This window comes from Camelina sativa, chromosome 12 (assembly GCF_030686135.1).
Source record: "Camelina sativa cultivar CO46 ecotype springtype chromosome 12, ASM3068613v1".
Lineage (NCBI taxonomy): Eukaryota > Viridiplantae > Streptophyta > Magnoliopsida > Brassicales > Brassicaceae > Camelina > Camelina sativa.
The window spans coordinates 39,568,156-39,585,981 of NC_141891.1; the positions used below are offsets into that span (position 1 = coordinate 39,568,156).

At 42.1% G+C, this 17,826-nt stretch overlaps 1 protein-coding gene across 1 annotated transcript; it reads right to left on the reverse strand.

Moving 5' to 3' along the window:
* Positions 1-243: 243 nt before the first annotated feature.
* On the reverse strand, positions 244-6,810 carry LOC147933356 (uncharacterized). Its single transcript, XM_087477418.1, has 4 exons — positions 6,764-6,810; positions 3,018-4,443; positions 2,733-2,921; positions 244-792 (listed from the first exon to the last, which is right to left on the reverse strand). Exons 1-4 carry the CDS (start codon positions 6,808-6,810, stop codon positions 244-246), a joined length of 2,211 nt encoding a protein of 736 aa, XP_087333544.1.
* Between the last annotated feature and the right edge of the window lie 11,016 nt (positions 6,811-17,826).

The following is a 17,826-nucleotide window of genomic DNA, read 5'->3' on the forward strand; positions in this document are numbered from 1 at the left end:
ATTAGTCCATTTATCCGATTTTATAGCCTCAGCAAACGACTTTGGTTCCGTTTCAATATTATAAGAGAAGATATAGGATTGAAATTCTGGGGAAATTTTTGTCATAAGATATAGTAGAAGTAATAGGAAATGGAGTAGTAAGTTTAGTAGTAGGTGGTTAAGTAGAAGTGAAAGGGACTAAAGAGCAGTGATACTCAGACAAGTAGCTAGGGGGCTTAGTTGTTCGTTTCGGCCTAGTAACAGTCAGAGAATCACTCTCAGTGTTAGCTCAACTGCATTATCGATGGTGCTAGAATCCAAATGCCTATTAGATGTAGAGGATGATGATGCAGTTAAAGTGGAAGATGATGCAGATGAATGATCAATCAAAGAGCTTTCAAAATCACCAGCAGACTCAGAATCAACAAAGTGTAAAGGAGGAGGTAAAGGCAATATATGATTGGGAAACATGTCAACAGATGATGAAAGAAGTTCACTAGTTTTAAAAGGAAATTGGTTTTCTCGAAAAACAACATTTCTGGAAATGGAAATCGAATTTGACTCTAAATCAAGAACTTTGTACCCTTTAAAACCAGTAGGATAACCAATGAAAACACAAGGTGTAGCTCTAGGTGAAAACTTATGTCTATCTTTAGAGTAAGTAGAGGTAAAACATAAACAACCAAAAGACTTTAAATGACTGTAATCAGGCAATTTCTTAAGAAGGAGTTCAAAAGGAGATTTATTTGCTAGTAAAGGGGAAGGTATCCTATTGATTAAGAACACTGCTGTCAAAATGCAATCACTCCAATACTGTAAAGGAATATTTGATTGAAAGAGTAAAGAACGAGCTACATTAAGAAAATGTTGATGCTTACGTTCGACTACTGAATTTTGTTGCGGACTCTCTAATATACATGTTTTAAGCATCTTTTTTTGTCCATATTTTGCATTATATTTACCTTAACCGTAGCATTTTTAGGTCATTAACTGTAAGATTTCACATTTAGGCCATTTAGGGTGTTGCATTCTTGCATTTGCACATTTTGGATGAAAACATGTGCTTTAGAGCCTAAAATGGGGAGAAACAAGGTCAAATCCGAGCATGTACCCGAAGGAGCTATTGAGCAGGAAGAACAGTCCGAACCCCATCCCGATCGAGGAGGATTCAAGAGAAGGAAGAACAACCCTAAGACCTATCCGAGGAGTAACCCGACCTCATCCTCGTGCACCTCATCGAGCAGACCCTCGGGCAGGACTGGGAAGCTAGGTTAAAGGGGATTCCATATATAAACCCCCCTCTTCTTCCTCTCGCCCTAGCACACCGCAGACACTCAGAGGAGAGAGCGAGAGCTTCTGAGAGAGATCTTGAGCGACTCAAACTCTTTTTCCACTTTGTTAGGATTTATTTTACATTTCTTCGCTATCCTTTTAGATTTCTACTATGTACTCTTACTTCTATCTTATATTTCAATACAATGCAATTTTCGTTTATCTTGGCTTTTATGTTTTCTGCAATGAGATTTGAGTAGTGAAACAAAGTTTCTAGGGATGGGATAGACAATTATGTATTCTTGATCGGTTAGGATGTCTTAGCTTGATTTTTTATGTTTTATAAATTCCTTTCTAGATTCGTGTTCTTAATGCTATCAATAGACCGAGAGGTTGAGATTAGATCTAGGGTCTTTTAGCATCGAGAGGTGTAGATGAAATGCTTGGATCAATCAATGCTAGAGATTTACTCACTTAGCCTAAGAGATTAGATGTGTAAGGAGTTTATTGACAATAATGAATCGGTTTGTATTGCCTGTTTGGTCATGTTTCTCCAACGAGAGTTGGGTAGGGGAGTGATCAAGATTGATTGCTTCTATCACGGGAGTGTTTTAACAAGATTTTAGAGATTCATTGTCTAGGGAATATTTGCTCGAGGCATGTAGGACATCCATACTGGTCAGGAACACTTAGGAGTCGATTACCCGGCCCCATCCATAGGAGCTTTTGCATCTTGATTGTTTACATTTTTATTCATAACTCGATCCCTTACCCAAACTGGTACTCGATCACCAGTTTCGTGTACACCTTCGAGTTGTTCATAATCTTCTTGTTAACCCGATCACCCCACCCGATCCTGTACTCGAATGCTTGCATCAAGTGCTTAGGTCATGTGGTTCTTGTTTATTTACTTTATTTATTTATGTTAGGATTGTTAGATCAAACCCATTTATTGCTTGGCTTGACTTGCATAGTTCTGATCATATCTCATCTGCTAGCATAACAACCATTTGGATTGATAACCCTTTGTACTACAACTGCATAGGAAATTGATACCCTGGGTGAAAATCCTGTTATCAGTATGCACATGAGAAATAATGCATCATGCCATGTTCTTTAACAATGTCATTGAAAGCTAACTCAGAAGCATTATCGGAACATATAGCTTTTATCTTCGAATCATATTGAGTAGAGATGAGTTTAATAAAGGTTGGAAAAACAGTATCAAACATCACTTTTATTTCTGAACATATAAACCCATGTAACTCTAGTACAATCATCAACCAAGGTTAAAAAATATCTGAAGCCCTCAATGGACTCAACATAAAGGGACCCCAAATGTCAAGATGAACAAGATCAAATGGTTTTGTAGCTAGATTGTTATGTGAAACATATGCTAATCTCTTTTGTTTTGCTAAAGGACAGATTTTACATTGCATGATATCTAAAGATTTATGTTTCAAAGAAGGAATGTGACTAACAATTTTATGTAAAGCAGACAAAGATGGATGCCCTAAACGTTGGTGCCAAAGAGCTTCATCTTCCAAGATTGAACCAGAGAAAGAACAAACCGCAAGAGTAGATGCTGAGAGGGATACTTGCTCTGTTTCCAGAATGTATAAGTTGTTAAAAATTGTACCCCTCCCAATCATCAAGCCCTGAGAAATTTCCTGAATGAAACAACATGAAGGAAAGAAATGAGCATAACACAACAAAGTTTGCACTAAACAACTAACACTAATCAAATTGAATTTAAAATCAGGAACATGTAAAACATTATACAATATCAATTTCGATGTGATGCAGATGGTACATATATGTGTTATAGCAACCCTAGCACCATTCAGTAATGTAACCGTAGTATTAGACACAGGAATTAACTCACTAAACATTGCTAAATCGGAACAAACATGACCGGAAGGCCCACTATCTATTATCCAAGCATCAGGAGGAAGTATTTTCTGAAGAGAAGAAAGAGTATATTCTTGAAAGATTAGAGTATTATCTCTATATTTAAGACTAGTAGAAGGAAAAGAAACGGTACCAGAAGACGAATCCTGAGTCATTAAACCAAAGTTAGTAATAGTTGCAGCCGCAGTATGTGGCATACTAGACATAGTCGCATTCTCTGAAACTTGTGCTTTACCCTTGAGTTGAGATATAAGTTGTTGCATCTGTTGTGGTGTCAAGTCTTGTATCTTCATATTTGTACCATCATTCACACCATAAGGCATACTCTGTGGAGGCATATAAGCTGCACTAGCATCATTCGTAGATAGACCATAATCCGGATATCCAGCATTCTCAGAATAGACATTAGCAATAGCATTAGCCTTCTGCATTGCATCATATGGAGCCATTGGCATCCGTGGTTGAGATTGCATCATTCGAGGCTGGAATTGAGAGACTGGCATACGCGGTTGAAACTGGTCCTTACCATTGCCTTTGTAGTTATAACCCATGGAATTGGTTTTGTATCCTGGAGGAAAACCATGTAGCTTGAAACACTTTTGTATTGTATGTCCTGTCTTTCCACAATGTGTACAAACAGGCTTCTGATAAGACTTGATCGTATTATAAGCTGCTACATAGGCACTCTCCATATCTCCATCAGATTGTGAAACCGTTTGAAAGACCACATTGTCAACTCGAGTAAGAGGTTTAACATGATTATGTCTCTCATCTTGAGTAACCATGTTAAAAGCTTCCTCAATCGTAGGTATAGGCTTTAACATTAGTATATGACGCCTAGTTTGATCATAGCTCTCATTCAAACCCATAAGGAACTTCATCACTTTACTACGCTGTTGTAATCGCTCCCATTTAACTGCAGCATCACATTGACATCTTCCACAAGTACAAACTGGAAGATCAATACAATTCTTGTGTTCCTCCCACAATGTGAGCAAATCAGTATAGTAAGTGGAGACATAATTCGAACCCTGCTGAATCTTGCTAAGCTTCTGTTCAATAGCAAATACTCGTGGTGCATCATCTTGCTTGAAACGAGAAGCCAAATTGTTCCAAATACCTTCAGCAGTAGCTATAAAAAACAAACTCTGACCTATCTTCTTATCAACAGAATTCATCAACCAAGTAGACACTAAATCATTGCATCGAGTCCAAGCATCATAATCTCTATGATTTTCCGGAGGTCTAGTGATTGTACCGTTAATGAAACCCAGCTTGTTCCTTCAAACCATCCACATCGAACGTCGCACAGCGTGGTTGCTCAGTTGTAGGCGGCGGCGGTGGTGGTCAATTGTTCGGAGCAAGCGTTGGAGGAACTGACAAACTCATTAGAAGAGACGATTAAAGAAATTTCAAATGCAAAGTGAAATCGGAATCGAAATTGTAGCAAGATCCGTTCACCCAAAGCTCAATCAAAGAAAAATTAAAAGAATCAGGATCAGAAACAAGATCCGAAGAAACAAATCACAAATCGTGATAATAAGGAACTGAAGAAAACAAGAAATTGATGGAAGTGGAAGACTCATCTCCGATCGATGAATGCAGAAGCAAAAGAAACTCAAAAACAGAGCTCTGATACCATATTAAATTCCGATTAACCGGAAAAGATGAAGAACGACCGGAGGAGAGAAAAGGTGAGAAACACCGTTTTATTAATCTGATCCAAAAGTTTATTGATATATCATGGTTTTTACGGTTTTTTAACCATGATATAAGTGTGCTTTTTGAGTCTTTTGATTTGTTTCTAGGTTGTTTTTGAGTCTTTACAGGTTATCTACGATTTTGGCACGGATGGAGCAATATGGAAGAATTTGGGTCATTTTGGAGCATTTTACCGAAGAAAATCAAGTTGGAGTCCGATCAGAGTCAGAGCATCGATCGACACCACACAAAAGGGCATCGATCGACACTCCTGTTTACCCGACGAGAGAACAAGAATTGGAAGTTTTACAAATTTGCCCAAAGTCTTCTCTAATTGCAACATAATCCCCTGGACGTGTTTTAGGATGTATATATATTATTTTTGGGTTTTAGAAACCCTTAAGTTATCTTCTAGCAGTTTTTGAGAGAAAGAATATTGAGAGCTTTTGGGAGAGATAGATCTGAATTCTTTGTAGAGAGAAGATTTCTTGAACTCACTCTTTTACATTTCAATATCTATTGCATGTTATTCAGAAATATGATTTGCTCTTCATTAAACATGTCTGAGTAATTTGCTTGTTAGGTTTAGGGTTTTTCATAGGGTTTTTATGATTTATTAGATCTATGATTTTTAGGGTTCTTAATCTTTATTGATCTTCATCCTTGGTTGTTCTTCACAATAATTCTTGATTGATCACCTAGAATTGTTATCTTAGGAAAATAAATTGATATGAGAATATAATTGTTTTCCTGATTAAACCATTGATGAGCAGAATTGTTTCTTACAAAGAGATTTGAATTAATAATTCTGTGAACTTATCTAAACCTGTTCTTAAAGCTGATTTTTAACTTGGAATTTTACAAAGAGATTTGGATTTTCTGGTTTAAATTTAGATATTATTTGCAGTGAGAACTGATTTAATTTACCAACAGTTTAGAGTTCTAGATCTGATCTTTATTGCTTGAACCTTAAGTAATTTATTGATTTAATATTTCATAATTTCCTGAGAAATTCCCTAGGCTTAACTCTTTTGATTTTCTGAATTTACAACACTTTCATTTAAATATTTGCATTGCTTTTATTTTAATTCAATTTAACTTGTTTAGCGTAATTTACAAAACTCTATAATCTATTCTGTTTGATCTTGAGTCTCTGTGGATTCGACCCCTAAGTACTGCAGTGATCTCTTGTTTGAGAGAGTAGCTCTAGGGATTAATTTGAGCTTATCAAATTTTGGCGCCGTTGTCGGGGACTCTCTGATTCTACCATTAGATTTGAGTTTTTAATTTCGTCTAAACTTTTCTTTTTATTTTCTACTTACACGTTTTTGTTTTTCTTCTCTTTGGTGTTTCAGGTGCATGCCTCCTAGACCTCACACAAGGAGCAACAAGTCTGGTCCTACTGTGAATCTTTCAAACCAAGAGGTTGGAAAACTTGAGCATGAGAACAGAAAAGCAGCCAAATCTCTGAAGATGGTTAATCTGATCATTCTGATGCGTGATGAGGCTGGTGTTTTGAGGGATCAAGAGGGCCACTTGCGCAATGAGCTAGGCCATAAGATTGATGCTGAAGGCAATGTGATTGCTGAACCTATTGTCAACGAGCAGGCTGTCGTGAACCAGCAAGCTGGTGTCGTTAATGATCCCAATCTTGGTGTCGATCGACACCAACCAGGTGGTATCGAACGACACCCCCTTCCTGCAGACGGACGTGGAGCTGCCAACCACGTCCACAACCCGGTTCAAAGACAGGAGCAGAACCGAGACCTGATCCGGACCATTGCTGACTACAACCGGGCAGATCTGGTGTATGAGAACCGGTCTGCTATTGTTCCTCCTCCATTCCAGAGGAATAATTTTGAGTTGAAACCTGCGTACTTTCAACTAGTTGGGCAGAGACCTTTCTCTGCTTTGACCAATGAGAAGCCCTTGGACCAGATTGATCATTTTGAGGATCTGGTGACTAACATCAAGGCTAATGGGGTGACTGAGGACTACATCTTCTGCAAACTCTTCTCTTACTCACTTGCAGGAGAGGCATCTCAGTGGTTGAAACAGCTGCCTGCTGGATCATTGACAAACTGGCGTGATGTCAAGGTGGCCTTCCTCAACTACTTCTATGATGATGCAATGTCAGATGAGTTGAGAATCAAGCTGTCTTCTTTCAAGCAAAGACCAGATGAAGCTTTCAAAGCAACTTGGGTGAGATTCAAGGCTTATCAAAGGGATTGTCCACACCATGGTTTCTCAAAGGTTCAATTGCTAAGTATCTTCTTCAGAGGATGTGACTGGGAGTATCAGTTGGCTTTAGATGCTGCAAGTCATGGGAATTTCAAGACAAGAATGCCAGAAGATGCTGAATGTTTGATTGAGAACTTAGCTGCTAGCAATAGTACTAAGAGAGTAGATGCTGAAAGGAAGAGATTACATGGAGTATATGATTCAAACCAGTTAGCTTATGTTAATACTAAGCTGGATTCAGTGCATAATCTCCTTGTGGATAAGAAATCTGTTCATTTTGCTGCTGAAGTTGAGACATATGAGCCAGAACCTGATCAAGGAGATCATGAGGAAGAGGAGGTGAACTATGTCTATGGGAACCAAGGACAACGGTTTGGAAATCAGCAAGGTAGTTGGCCTTTCAGTGGAAACAGCCAGCGCAGTAACTTTCAGGGCAACTCTTCTGGTTTCACACCCAAACCTGAGTATCAGAAGCAGCAACAAAACAGTGGATACACAAGGACTTATGGCAACAATTCGTATCAATCTCCACCTCCTAAGTCAGCTGAAACTAGTAAGATGGAAGCTATGCTTGAGCAGCTTTTGCAAGGTCAAGAGCAAATGACAGTGACTTTCAATGGGAAGCTGGACAATGTCTACACTGATCTTAATGGGAAGTTTGAAGCTTTGAACATCCATGTCAAGAAGCTGGAAAGTCAGGATGCGCAGACTGCTGGGTCTGTAAAAAGGCAAGAAGGTTATCTTCCTTCAAGAACTGAATCAAATCCTAAACATTCTTGCAATGCAGTGACTTTGAGAAGTGGCAAACAACTCCATCCTACACCCCAGAAGAATCAAACTGATGATCTACAAGAGTTGATTGATATAGAAGACGAAGAGGATGTTTCTGCTGAGTCAGTATCGACCGACACACATGGGCATCGGTCGGCACCCACACCATCCGAAGTTTCGGACAAAATCCCAGAACAAAGCATCGATCGACACCAACCAGGTGGCATCGATCGACGCCAACCACGGACAGAAACTCCGAATGTGAAATCTCCTGTTCCAGTTGCAGAAAGAGTCTACACACCTAAGGTTCCATTCCCCAAGAATCCAAAGAAGTCTAAACAAGAGCTAGATGATGCTAAGTGCAAAGCCATGATGGATAAGCTTATTATTGAGTTGCCTTTGGTTGATGCTGTTAAGACTTCTCCAATGCTTAGGAGATATATCAAGAGGATGGTAACCAAGGATTTTAATGCTGAGCAAGGAGTTATGATGATATCAGTCCAAGTCAGTGCCATCATTCAGAACAAGATCCCAGAAAAACTTCCTGATCCAGGGAGCTTTGTTCTTGATTGTACTATCTTCACTGACAGATTTGCTAGATCTTTGTGTGATCTTGGTTCTAGTGTCAACCTAATGCCAAGATCAGTAGCACTCAGCCTTGGAATGACAGACTTCAAGTCTACTAAGCTCACTCTCATCCTTGCTGACCGGTCCGTTCGTATTCCAGATGGTGTTCTTGAAGATGTTCCAATTAAGATTGGTGAGTGCTTGATACCTACTGATTTTGTGGTGTTAAAGTATGAGGAAGAACCCAATGACCCTCTTATTCTGGGAAGATCATTCTTAGCCACTGCTAGAGCTATAATTGATGTCAAGAAGGGTCAGATTGGTCTCAATATTGGTGATCTACAAATGCGCTTTGACATGGAGAAGCTGGTTAAGAGGCCAACCATTGATGAACAGACATTCTATGTAGACACATTGTCTAATCTGGCTGAAGAGATATTCCAGGAGCTGCATCCTGAGGATCCATTAGAGAGAGCATTGGTTGCTTCTGCTGAAGAAGCTGAGCATCTAGATGACATTGCTGGTGGGTATGTCAATCTACTTGATGCTAATGAACAAGTGAAGAAGCTGGCTGCACAAGAGGAATTGGTTAGTACTTCTTCACAAGCTGCAAGGTTTTCTGATTGGAGTCTTGAGAAAGCTCCAAAGCTTGATCTCAAGCCACTTCCTGCAGGTCTAAGGTATGCATTTCTAGGTGAGAACTCTTCTTATCCTGTTATTGTTAGTGCTTCCTTGAACAATGCAGAGCTCACTTTACTGCTAAGCAAGCTGCGCAAGTTTCGCAAGGCTCTTGGCTATTCTCTTGATGATATTGCAGGAATCTCTCCAGACTTGTGTATGCATAGGATTCATCTTGAGGAGGGAGCTAAGACATCCATTGAGCATCAGAGGAGGCTGAATCCGAATCTGCAAGATGTTTTCAAGAAGGAGATCATGAAGCTGCTGAATGATGGGATCATCTATCCAATATCTGACAGCAATTGGGTTAGTCCGGTACATGTTGTTCCTAAGAAGGGTGGAGTCACAGTGGTGAAGAATGACAAGAATGAGCTGATCCCTACAAGGAAAATTACTGGTCATCGAATGTGCATAGACTACAGGAAGTTGAATGCTGCAACAAGGAAAGATCACTTCCCACTTCCTTTTATTAACCAGATGGTGGAGAGGTTAGCTAATCATCCATACTACTGCTTATTGGATGGTTACTCAGACTTCTTCCAGATTCCCATTCATCCTGATGACCAAGAGAAGACCACCTTCACTTGTCCCTATGGTACCTTTGTTTACCGCAGAATGCCTTTTGGTCTCTGAAATGGTCTCTGTAATGCTCCTGCAACATTTCAGAGATGCATGATGTCTATCTTCACTGATATGATTGAAGATTATATGGAGGTGTTCATGGATGATTTTTCAGTTTATGGATCTTCATTCAAGAGCTGTTTGGACAACCTCTGTAAGGTGCTAGCAAGATGTGAAGAGAAGCATTTGGTGCTTAACTGGGAAAAATGTCATTTTATGGTTAGAGATGGCATAGTACTTGGCCACAGGGTTTCAGAAGCTGGAATAGAGGTTGACCGCGCTAAGATAGAGGTGATGACAGGTCTTCAACTACCAGAGAATGTGAAGGCAGTGAGAAGCTTTCTTGGACATGCAGGGTTCTATAGGCGTTTTATCAAAGATTTCAGCAAGATAGCAAGACCACTTTCTGCTTTGTTGTGCAAAGATGTCAAGTTTGAATTCACTGATGAATGTCCCATAGCCTTTGAGAGAATTAAGCAGGAGCTTATGAGTGCACCTATTGTTCAGCCACCAGATTGGGATCTTCCATTTGAAGTAATGTGTGATGCTAGTGACTTTGCAGTTGGAGCAGTGCTGGGACAAAGAAAAGATAAGAAGCTTCATGCAATCTACTATGCAAGCAGGACACTTGATGAGGCACAAATAAATTATGCAACAACAGAGAAGGAGTTGTTGGCTGTGGTGTTTGCTTTTGAGAAGTTTAGATCTTATCTGGTTGGTTCAAAAGTCATTGTTCATACTGATCATGCTGCATTAAGGTACTTGATGCAGAAGAAGGATGCTAAGCCTGGACTTTTGATATGGATTCTTCTTCTACAAGAATTTGACATTGAAGTGAGGGATAAGAAGGGGATAGAGAATGGTGTTGCTGATCACTTGTCCAGGATTAGAATTGATGATGATGTCCCAATTCGTGATTTTCTACCTGAAGATCATGTTTATTTTGTTGATACTGGGTTTCGGACTGATGACTTGAAGAATATGGTTTCGGATGCATGTGGTGTCGATCGACACCAACTTAGCATCGATCAACACCCATTATTTCCCGAAACAGATTGGTCGAATGATGGAGATTTAGCTGCTGTGGCTAGCTCCAATCAACCTTGGTATGTTGATATTGCCAATTATCTTGATGCAGAGGTAGAACCAGACAAATTTACAGGCTATCATAAGAAGAGGTTCTTGAGAGAGCTAAGGAGATATTATTGGGATGAGCTTTATTTGTATAAGCATTGTAGTGATGGTGTTTACAGAAGATGTCTAGCTGAGACTGAAGTTCCTGATGTTCTATTCCACTGCCATGGATCAGATTATGCTGGACACTTTGCTACTTTCAAGACAGTGTCTAAGGTTCTACAAGCTGGATTTTGGTGGCCAACAATGTTCAAGGATGCTAATGAGTTTGTCTCTAGATGTGATGCTTGTCAGCGGAAAGGTCAGATTAGTAAGAGGCATGAGATGCCACAAAACTTTATCCTTGAGGTTGAAGTTTTTGATTGCTGGGACATTGACTTTATGGGACCTTTCCCTTCTTCTTACAAGAATCAATACATCTTAGTGGTTGTTGACTATGTGTCCAAGTGGGTTGAAGCAATTGCAAGTCCAACGAATGATTCTGCTGTGGTTCTTAAGCTGTTTAAGACCATTATCTTCCCGCGGTTTGGAGTTCCTAGAATTGTCATCAGTGATGGAGGTAAGCACTTTATCAATAAAGTGTTTGAGAAGCTGCTGAAAAAGTATGGTGTTCAACATAGAGTGGCTAGTCCATATCATCCTCAGACTAGTGGACAAGTTGAAGTTTCCAACAGGCAGATTAAGGAGATTCTAGAGAAAACAGTGGGTGTTACAAGGACAGATTGGGCTATGAAGCTTGATGATGCACTTTGGGCTTATAGAACTGCATATAAGACACCACTTGGCACCACACCTTTTCATCTGCTTTATGGGAAAGCCTGTCATCTACCAGTGGAGTTAGAGCACAAAGAAGCCTGGACAGTTAAGTTGATGAATTTTGATGCCAAGACAGCTTCAGAGAGAAGGTTGGTGCAGTTGAATGAGTTGGATGAGCTGAGATTTCATGCATTTGAGAATTCCAAGCTGTACAAGGAGAGAACCAAGGCTTATCATGATAAGAAGATCATCTCCAGACAATTTGAGCCAAATGACCAGGTACTCCTTTACAACTCTCGCTTGAAGCTGTTTCCTGGAAAGCTGCTTTCCCGCTGGTCTGGTCTTTACTGTTCAATAGGTTAGACCATATGGAGCTATTGTGCTGTTGAATTCCAAGGAAGAGAGATTTACTGTTAATGGCCAAAGGGTGAAACACTATTGGGCGAAAACTGAGATACCAGACGGACACATTGTGCGTTTGGATGATGCACCCTCTGCCTAATCCGCTGCCAATTCAAGCTAATGACTTAAAACAAGCGCTGAGTGGGAGGCAACCCACTGGTAGGATTTAATTATTTTTAAATTTTTGCTTTTAGGATTACTAACATAATAATTTTTGGTTTTGAGTTTTCATTGTTTCATGAAAAGTTTCGAGAATCATTGATCAGAGCTAGCATCGACCGATACCATTTAAATTGGCATCGGTCGACACTATGATGGACAGAGACGAAAACGGGCCAATCGGGTTTGATTTTGCTGGGTTTCAAGCCTACTGGGCTTTGAATGAAAATGGGCCGGACCGAATAGAAAAGCATCGACCGATACCACTTATATGGGCATCCGTCGATACCACTTAAACCCGAGAAAGGACGATTAAAATCGCGAGTCTTCTTCTTCTTCCTCCATTCGACCCAAATTCGAGCTAACCCTAGAATCCTCATAACTCTCTCGATACAGCTCCGTTTTGAGTGATTCAAAGCTCTAATCCACTCGATTTTCTCTCCTCAACTTGGATCTAGTGTCAATGTCGTGTTTTGGAGTGATGGCACCCAACAAGAAGGCTCGAACCAACGACGGCGAAGCTTCTTCTTCAACTCGCCCACCTCCCCAATCCGTCCACCCCCGCCTCCGCCAGCTCCGGCAAGTGTTCCCAAACCTCCATGACGTCCGACGACGGCCCCCACCACTCTACCTGATCTCTCTCTTCCATCTTCCATCCAATCAAGGTTCCCATGGCCAAAAGAAGAAGGTCAACCAATTCCAACTGAGAGAGAATGGCCTAAACACAAGCTTCCTGAGCTTAGCAAGCCTGAATTCATCAATAGGCCAGTGGGTGTTTGGGGAGATTATGAGAAAATGCTCTACAATGCATGGCTGGGAGTTGAGATTGAGCCTACAAGGTTTGTTGATCCTGTTATTCTTCATAGGTTGGAAATTCATGATGAGGTCTTGGCTTTACTTGATAAGATGATTTTAGGAAACATCTGTACTAGGCAGTATGATTTGTATCCGGATTTAGTGCGACAATTCATGGCATCTGTTAGGATCACTTATCAGAATGAGCAGGCACCAATGGCAAGAGACGGTGAATTGCATTTCTTCATTAACGGAATGCCTTATAGTATCACTTTTTCTCATATTTGTGATGTATTTCGTTGGACTCTTTATTATCAGAAAGTTGCTTTGCCCAAGCATTATGAGGATGTCTCTCCATTGTGGTCTCACATAGGGCTGGTGTGTATAATTCCAAGAAGATGCTTCAATCAGAGGTCCGCCATCCTGTACTCCGATATGTCCTTAGAGCTGTTGCTACCACTTTTCAGTGTAAGATGGAGCCCAACAAGATGAGAGCTGCAGAGCTTTACTATTTGAGTTGTGGTGTTGGCAACATGATTCCTTCTATGTCTATTGGTGAGCGTCGTGATCCTATGAACCTCAACTTTGGAGCTGTTTGAAACAACCGCCCCTTTTTTTTTCTTTTTAATACTAAATACAACATATAATTAAGCATCCCATACTACTTAATTAAATCACCCAAACCACCACTCCTCATTAAACCAATAACAACCAATATGCACAGCGGAAACATACCAACAATACAGAAACGATACATCATCAATACAATAACATTCCTATCCAATCTATCCAGCAACCTAACATAGCTCTAACCAAGGTTCCAACATAAATAATATAACCAACATCACACAAACGAGACCCTAGATCATCCTCCTCCTCATCGCCATGATTCCACGCTACACATTTTGCCTTTACCTGCACCACAAACACAAATTGAGATGCATGAGTATTTGATAAACACTCAGTGAGGCAATCCTCCCATCTACTGGGATATACACACAAGCAATAAGATCTCTACATGCCACAAACAACAATCAATAAAACAAACCAGGCAATATACATAGCATACAACATCCATCGTAACTGAACAAGGGGTGTCGACCGACACCAGATGGTGTCGACCGACACCAGATGGTGTCGATCGACACTGACTATCTGGTGTCGACCGACACCAAACTGGTGTCGACCGACAGCCTGCCCGACACTCCCGAAAACCCTAGTTTGTGTCGACCGACACCTCCACATGGCATCGATCAACACTCGCAAAGTCCCGAGCCGTCCTCGCGTTGGTGTCGACCGACACCCCAACTGGTGTCGACCGACACCGATGCCGAGCAGCGATTTCCCTCGATCAGAAACTCCGAATCTCGCCTCCAATCTTCTCCAATCCGCTCCTTGCACTCCCAGAAGCCAAACCCAGTCCAGACAGCAACGAAATAACATAGAGAACTCAAAGAAACAACCACATAAGCACCAAATCACATAGAATCTAGAGATCTTAGCTTAGATAAGCCATGGTCATGCACTCACCTCTTTCAAGAAGATTCTGACCAACAAGAACGAACTCCCTCACTCCTAGCAAGCTTCTAACACCTTCCCAGCCTTAGATCTCCCAGGAACAGCAAGGAATCTCCCAATCTCTTCCCAAAAGCTCAAGAACACTTTTCTCCCTTTCTTTCTCTCTAAAAGCGGCCAAATAACAACAAAAACACGACCCTAGGTCGTTTCCCTTCTTTTACACTCGATTTAGGGATTCCCTAACCCAACCACGCAAACCGGACAATTAAAATTGAACCGACCAAACCGGCCACAACTAGTGTCGATCGACACTCCCCCTGTGGTGTCGATCGACACCCTCTCCAAAATACCAAAAATTGGTTTGCGGGTGTTACAATTCTCCCCCACTAACAGAAGATTCGTCCTCGAATCTGTACACACCGCCACTCATCCGCAAACTCACAAAAACACCGTCGCAACAGTTCGTACCATCCACCCATTTGGTCTGCCACAACAAGGACACCACTGGTCCAAACCACCCTGAACCCACTGGTCATCACCACTCTGGTCCCCCCGACCAGCATACACCTGACCCTCCCGGTCAACACATAGAAAACCCCGAGACTGAACCCCCATCAATCCCGAGATCCGCTTCCGATCTCAACCGTAACCCTGAGATTGAACCCCCATCAGTCTCATAAATCCACATCCGGTTACCATTCTTATTTCCACGCCCTTGACACTTTTGCCACCAACTCATCTGCTCTTAGGTCGCAACCTTCAAGCCATACCGATCACACTCTCAGACCCCCCGTCTTTGAGCCATACCGTCTCACCCTCGGGTCGTCACCCTTAAGATCACGGTACCAGGAGAACCCCCATCTCCTCAGGAGAACCCCCATCTCCTCTGCCACCCTCAGGACCGCGGTCCCTTGAGCTATCGGTATCTAGGGAACCCCCCGTCCCCTCAGGAGAACCCCCTTCTCCTCATGAGTTGTTCAGGACCCCCCGTCCCTCTAGCAAATGGTCATAACGTCAATAAGCATTTTCCAACCTGGACCACCCCCCGTGATCCACGTAGAACATCTCATTGTCCTACCAACCCCATATCCTCTCTGAGAATATCACCACAGCCATGGCCACCCCCAGGTCTCACTACTAACATCTCAACTCCTCGGTGTTTACAAACACCCTTTCCACTAAAAACAAGTTCTAACTACTCATAAAACTTTATGTTTTAGAAACTTTCTATGCATGGGAACTTTCCATTTATAGAATTCCCGAGCGATTTTCTTTTCCACAAGATCCACAAATTCCAAAAACCAAATAACTGCATTTTATTAAAAACCTCAAGTGCAATAAACGTTTACAACTCCAAACGAAAATACGTAGCTGAAATAAAAAGAAACAGAAGCCAAACTAATCTCCGAGTTGAGCACCCGGTCCTCCCTTCGGTTGTGCCGCACCCTCCATCATCTGTCTCAACTTAGGACAGAAAGGCCTGATGTGCCCCTCCTCTCCACAATGGTAACACGATCGACGATATTCCTGTTGATCACCTTTCTTGGGACAGTCTGCCAATCTGTGGTTCTTGCTCCCACATCCGAAGCACCCTCGCCCACCTTGCTGCATACCTGACGTGTCTTCCCGCTTCCTCTTATGCCTTTGCTCCGACTTGTTACCCTTGTTTGGATTGTTCTGCTCCGAAGTCTCCTCTGTCTGAACCGATGGACTGACCACCACTGACTGTGCCCGGATATCCTGCTCAATCTCTGCTGCAGTCTCAACCAGTTCTGCACGCGTAGCATAACTACGTCCCCTACAATGGACCCTCAAGTCATCACGAAGAGCCCTCAAGAACCTCCTGATCTGAGCCTCCTCAGACTCTATAGCCCGACCCCCATAACACAGAAGTCGACTGAACTCTAAATCCAACTCCCGCACTGACCGTGTCCCCTGAGACAACTGAAGGAACTGCACCTCCAAACGATCCAAGGCCTCTCTAGGAAAATACTTGCGGTTGAACTCCAAAACGAAGTCAGCCCAAGTCATCTCCCGCTGCACCCTCCTAGCAACCACGGATCTCCACCACACCTCAGCATCACCACCCAAAAAGTAGACCCCTATGTCCACCCAAAACTCCACAGGACATCTCAGAGTATGGAAGTTACGTTCCACACTCGTCCTCCAAGCATCCGCAGCTGTAGGATCTGTACCACCCAAAAACCTCTCAGTGAACAGACCCTTCATCTCCTTGAGCATAGCCAAATAACGTCCATGCTCTCCCACATCTGCAACCACTGGCTGCCGCTCCTCCGCCACCACTGGTGGCACTACCTGAGCCTGAGCCTGTACCACTGGTGGTAACCGCTCTAACACCTGTGCTAGTAAAGCCGCAACATCAACATCGGGGACTCCACCCGCTGGGACTCCCACCCCCGGGACCCTAGCATCACCGGCCACTGGAGCATCAACACCGCCCCCTCCTGCCACACTCACGGAATCCCCCGGAACATCCTGCGACTCGCCAACACCCTCAGCTGTCACACTCTGGTCCTCGGTCTCACTAACCACTGGGGCTCTGCCCCTACCTCGACCACGTCCGCGTCCACGACCACGTCCGCGTCCACGACCACGTCCGCGTCCACGACCTCGACCAGCCACAGCATCCTCTCTAACCATCTGCACTACCCAGAACAGAAAGCTAAGTACACAAATCAAAACCGCACACAAACACACATCTTACCGTGGAATCTCATTGAAGGCTCGAAGAGGATGATACTAGGACTCCATACTCACTCAAATTGACTAACTACTGATAATCAATTTCCATCACAAAACAACCATTCACAAACATCAAAGAAAGGAAAATAATTCACCCAATTAAATTCCTAAGCACTCTAAACCATCCACTTAACCATCCTAGAACCGTAAGGGCTCTGATACCAAAATGAAACAACCGCCCCTTTTTTTTCTTTTTAATACTAAATACAACATATAATTAAGCATCCCATACTACTTAATTAAATCACCCAAACCACCACTCCTCATTAAACCAATAACAACCAATATGCACAGCGGAAACATACCAACAATACAGAAACGATACATCATCAATACAATAACATTCCTATCCAATCTATCCAGCAACCTAACATAGCTCTAACCAAGGTTCCAACATAAATAATATAACCAACATCACACAAACGAGACCCTAGATCATCCTCCTCCTCATCGCCATGATTCCACGCTACACATTTTGCCTTTACCTGCACCACAAACACAAATTGAGATGCATGAGTATTTGATAAACACTCAGTGAAGCAATCCTCCCATCTACTG

Bases quoted from the DNA above. Each gene is read 5' to 3' on its own strand.
- LOC147933356 (XM_087477418.1), bottom strand. From the start codon at position 6,810: ATGATCAATCTGGTCCAAGGGCTTCTCATTGGTCAAAGCAGAGAAAG. The intron at 4,444-6,763 runs GTCTCTGCCCAA...GATGGTTTGAAG, and splicing joins ATTGGTCAAAGCAGAGAAAG to GAACAAGCTGGGTTTCATTA. The intron at 2,922-3,017 runs GTTCCTGATTTT...TGTTTCATTCAG, and splicing joins TATTGTATAATGTTTTACAT to GAAATTTCTCAGGGCTTGAT.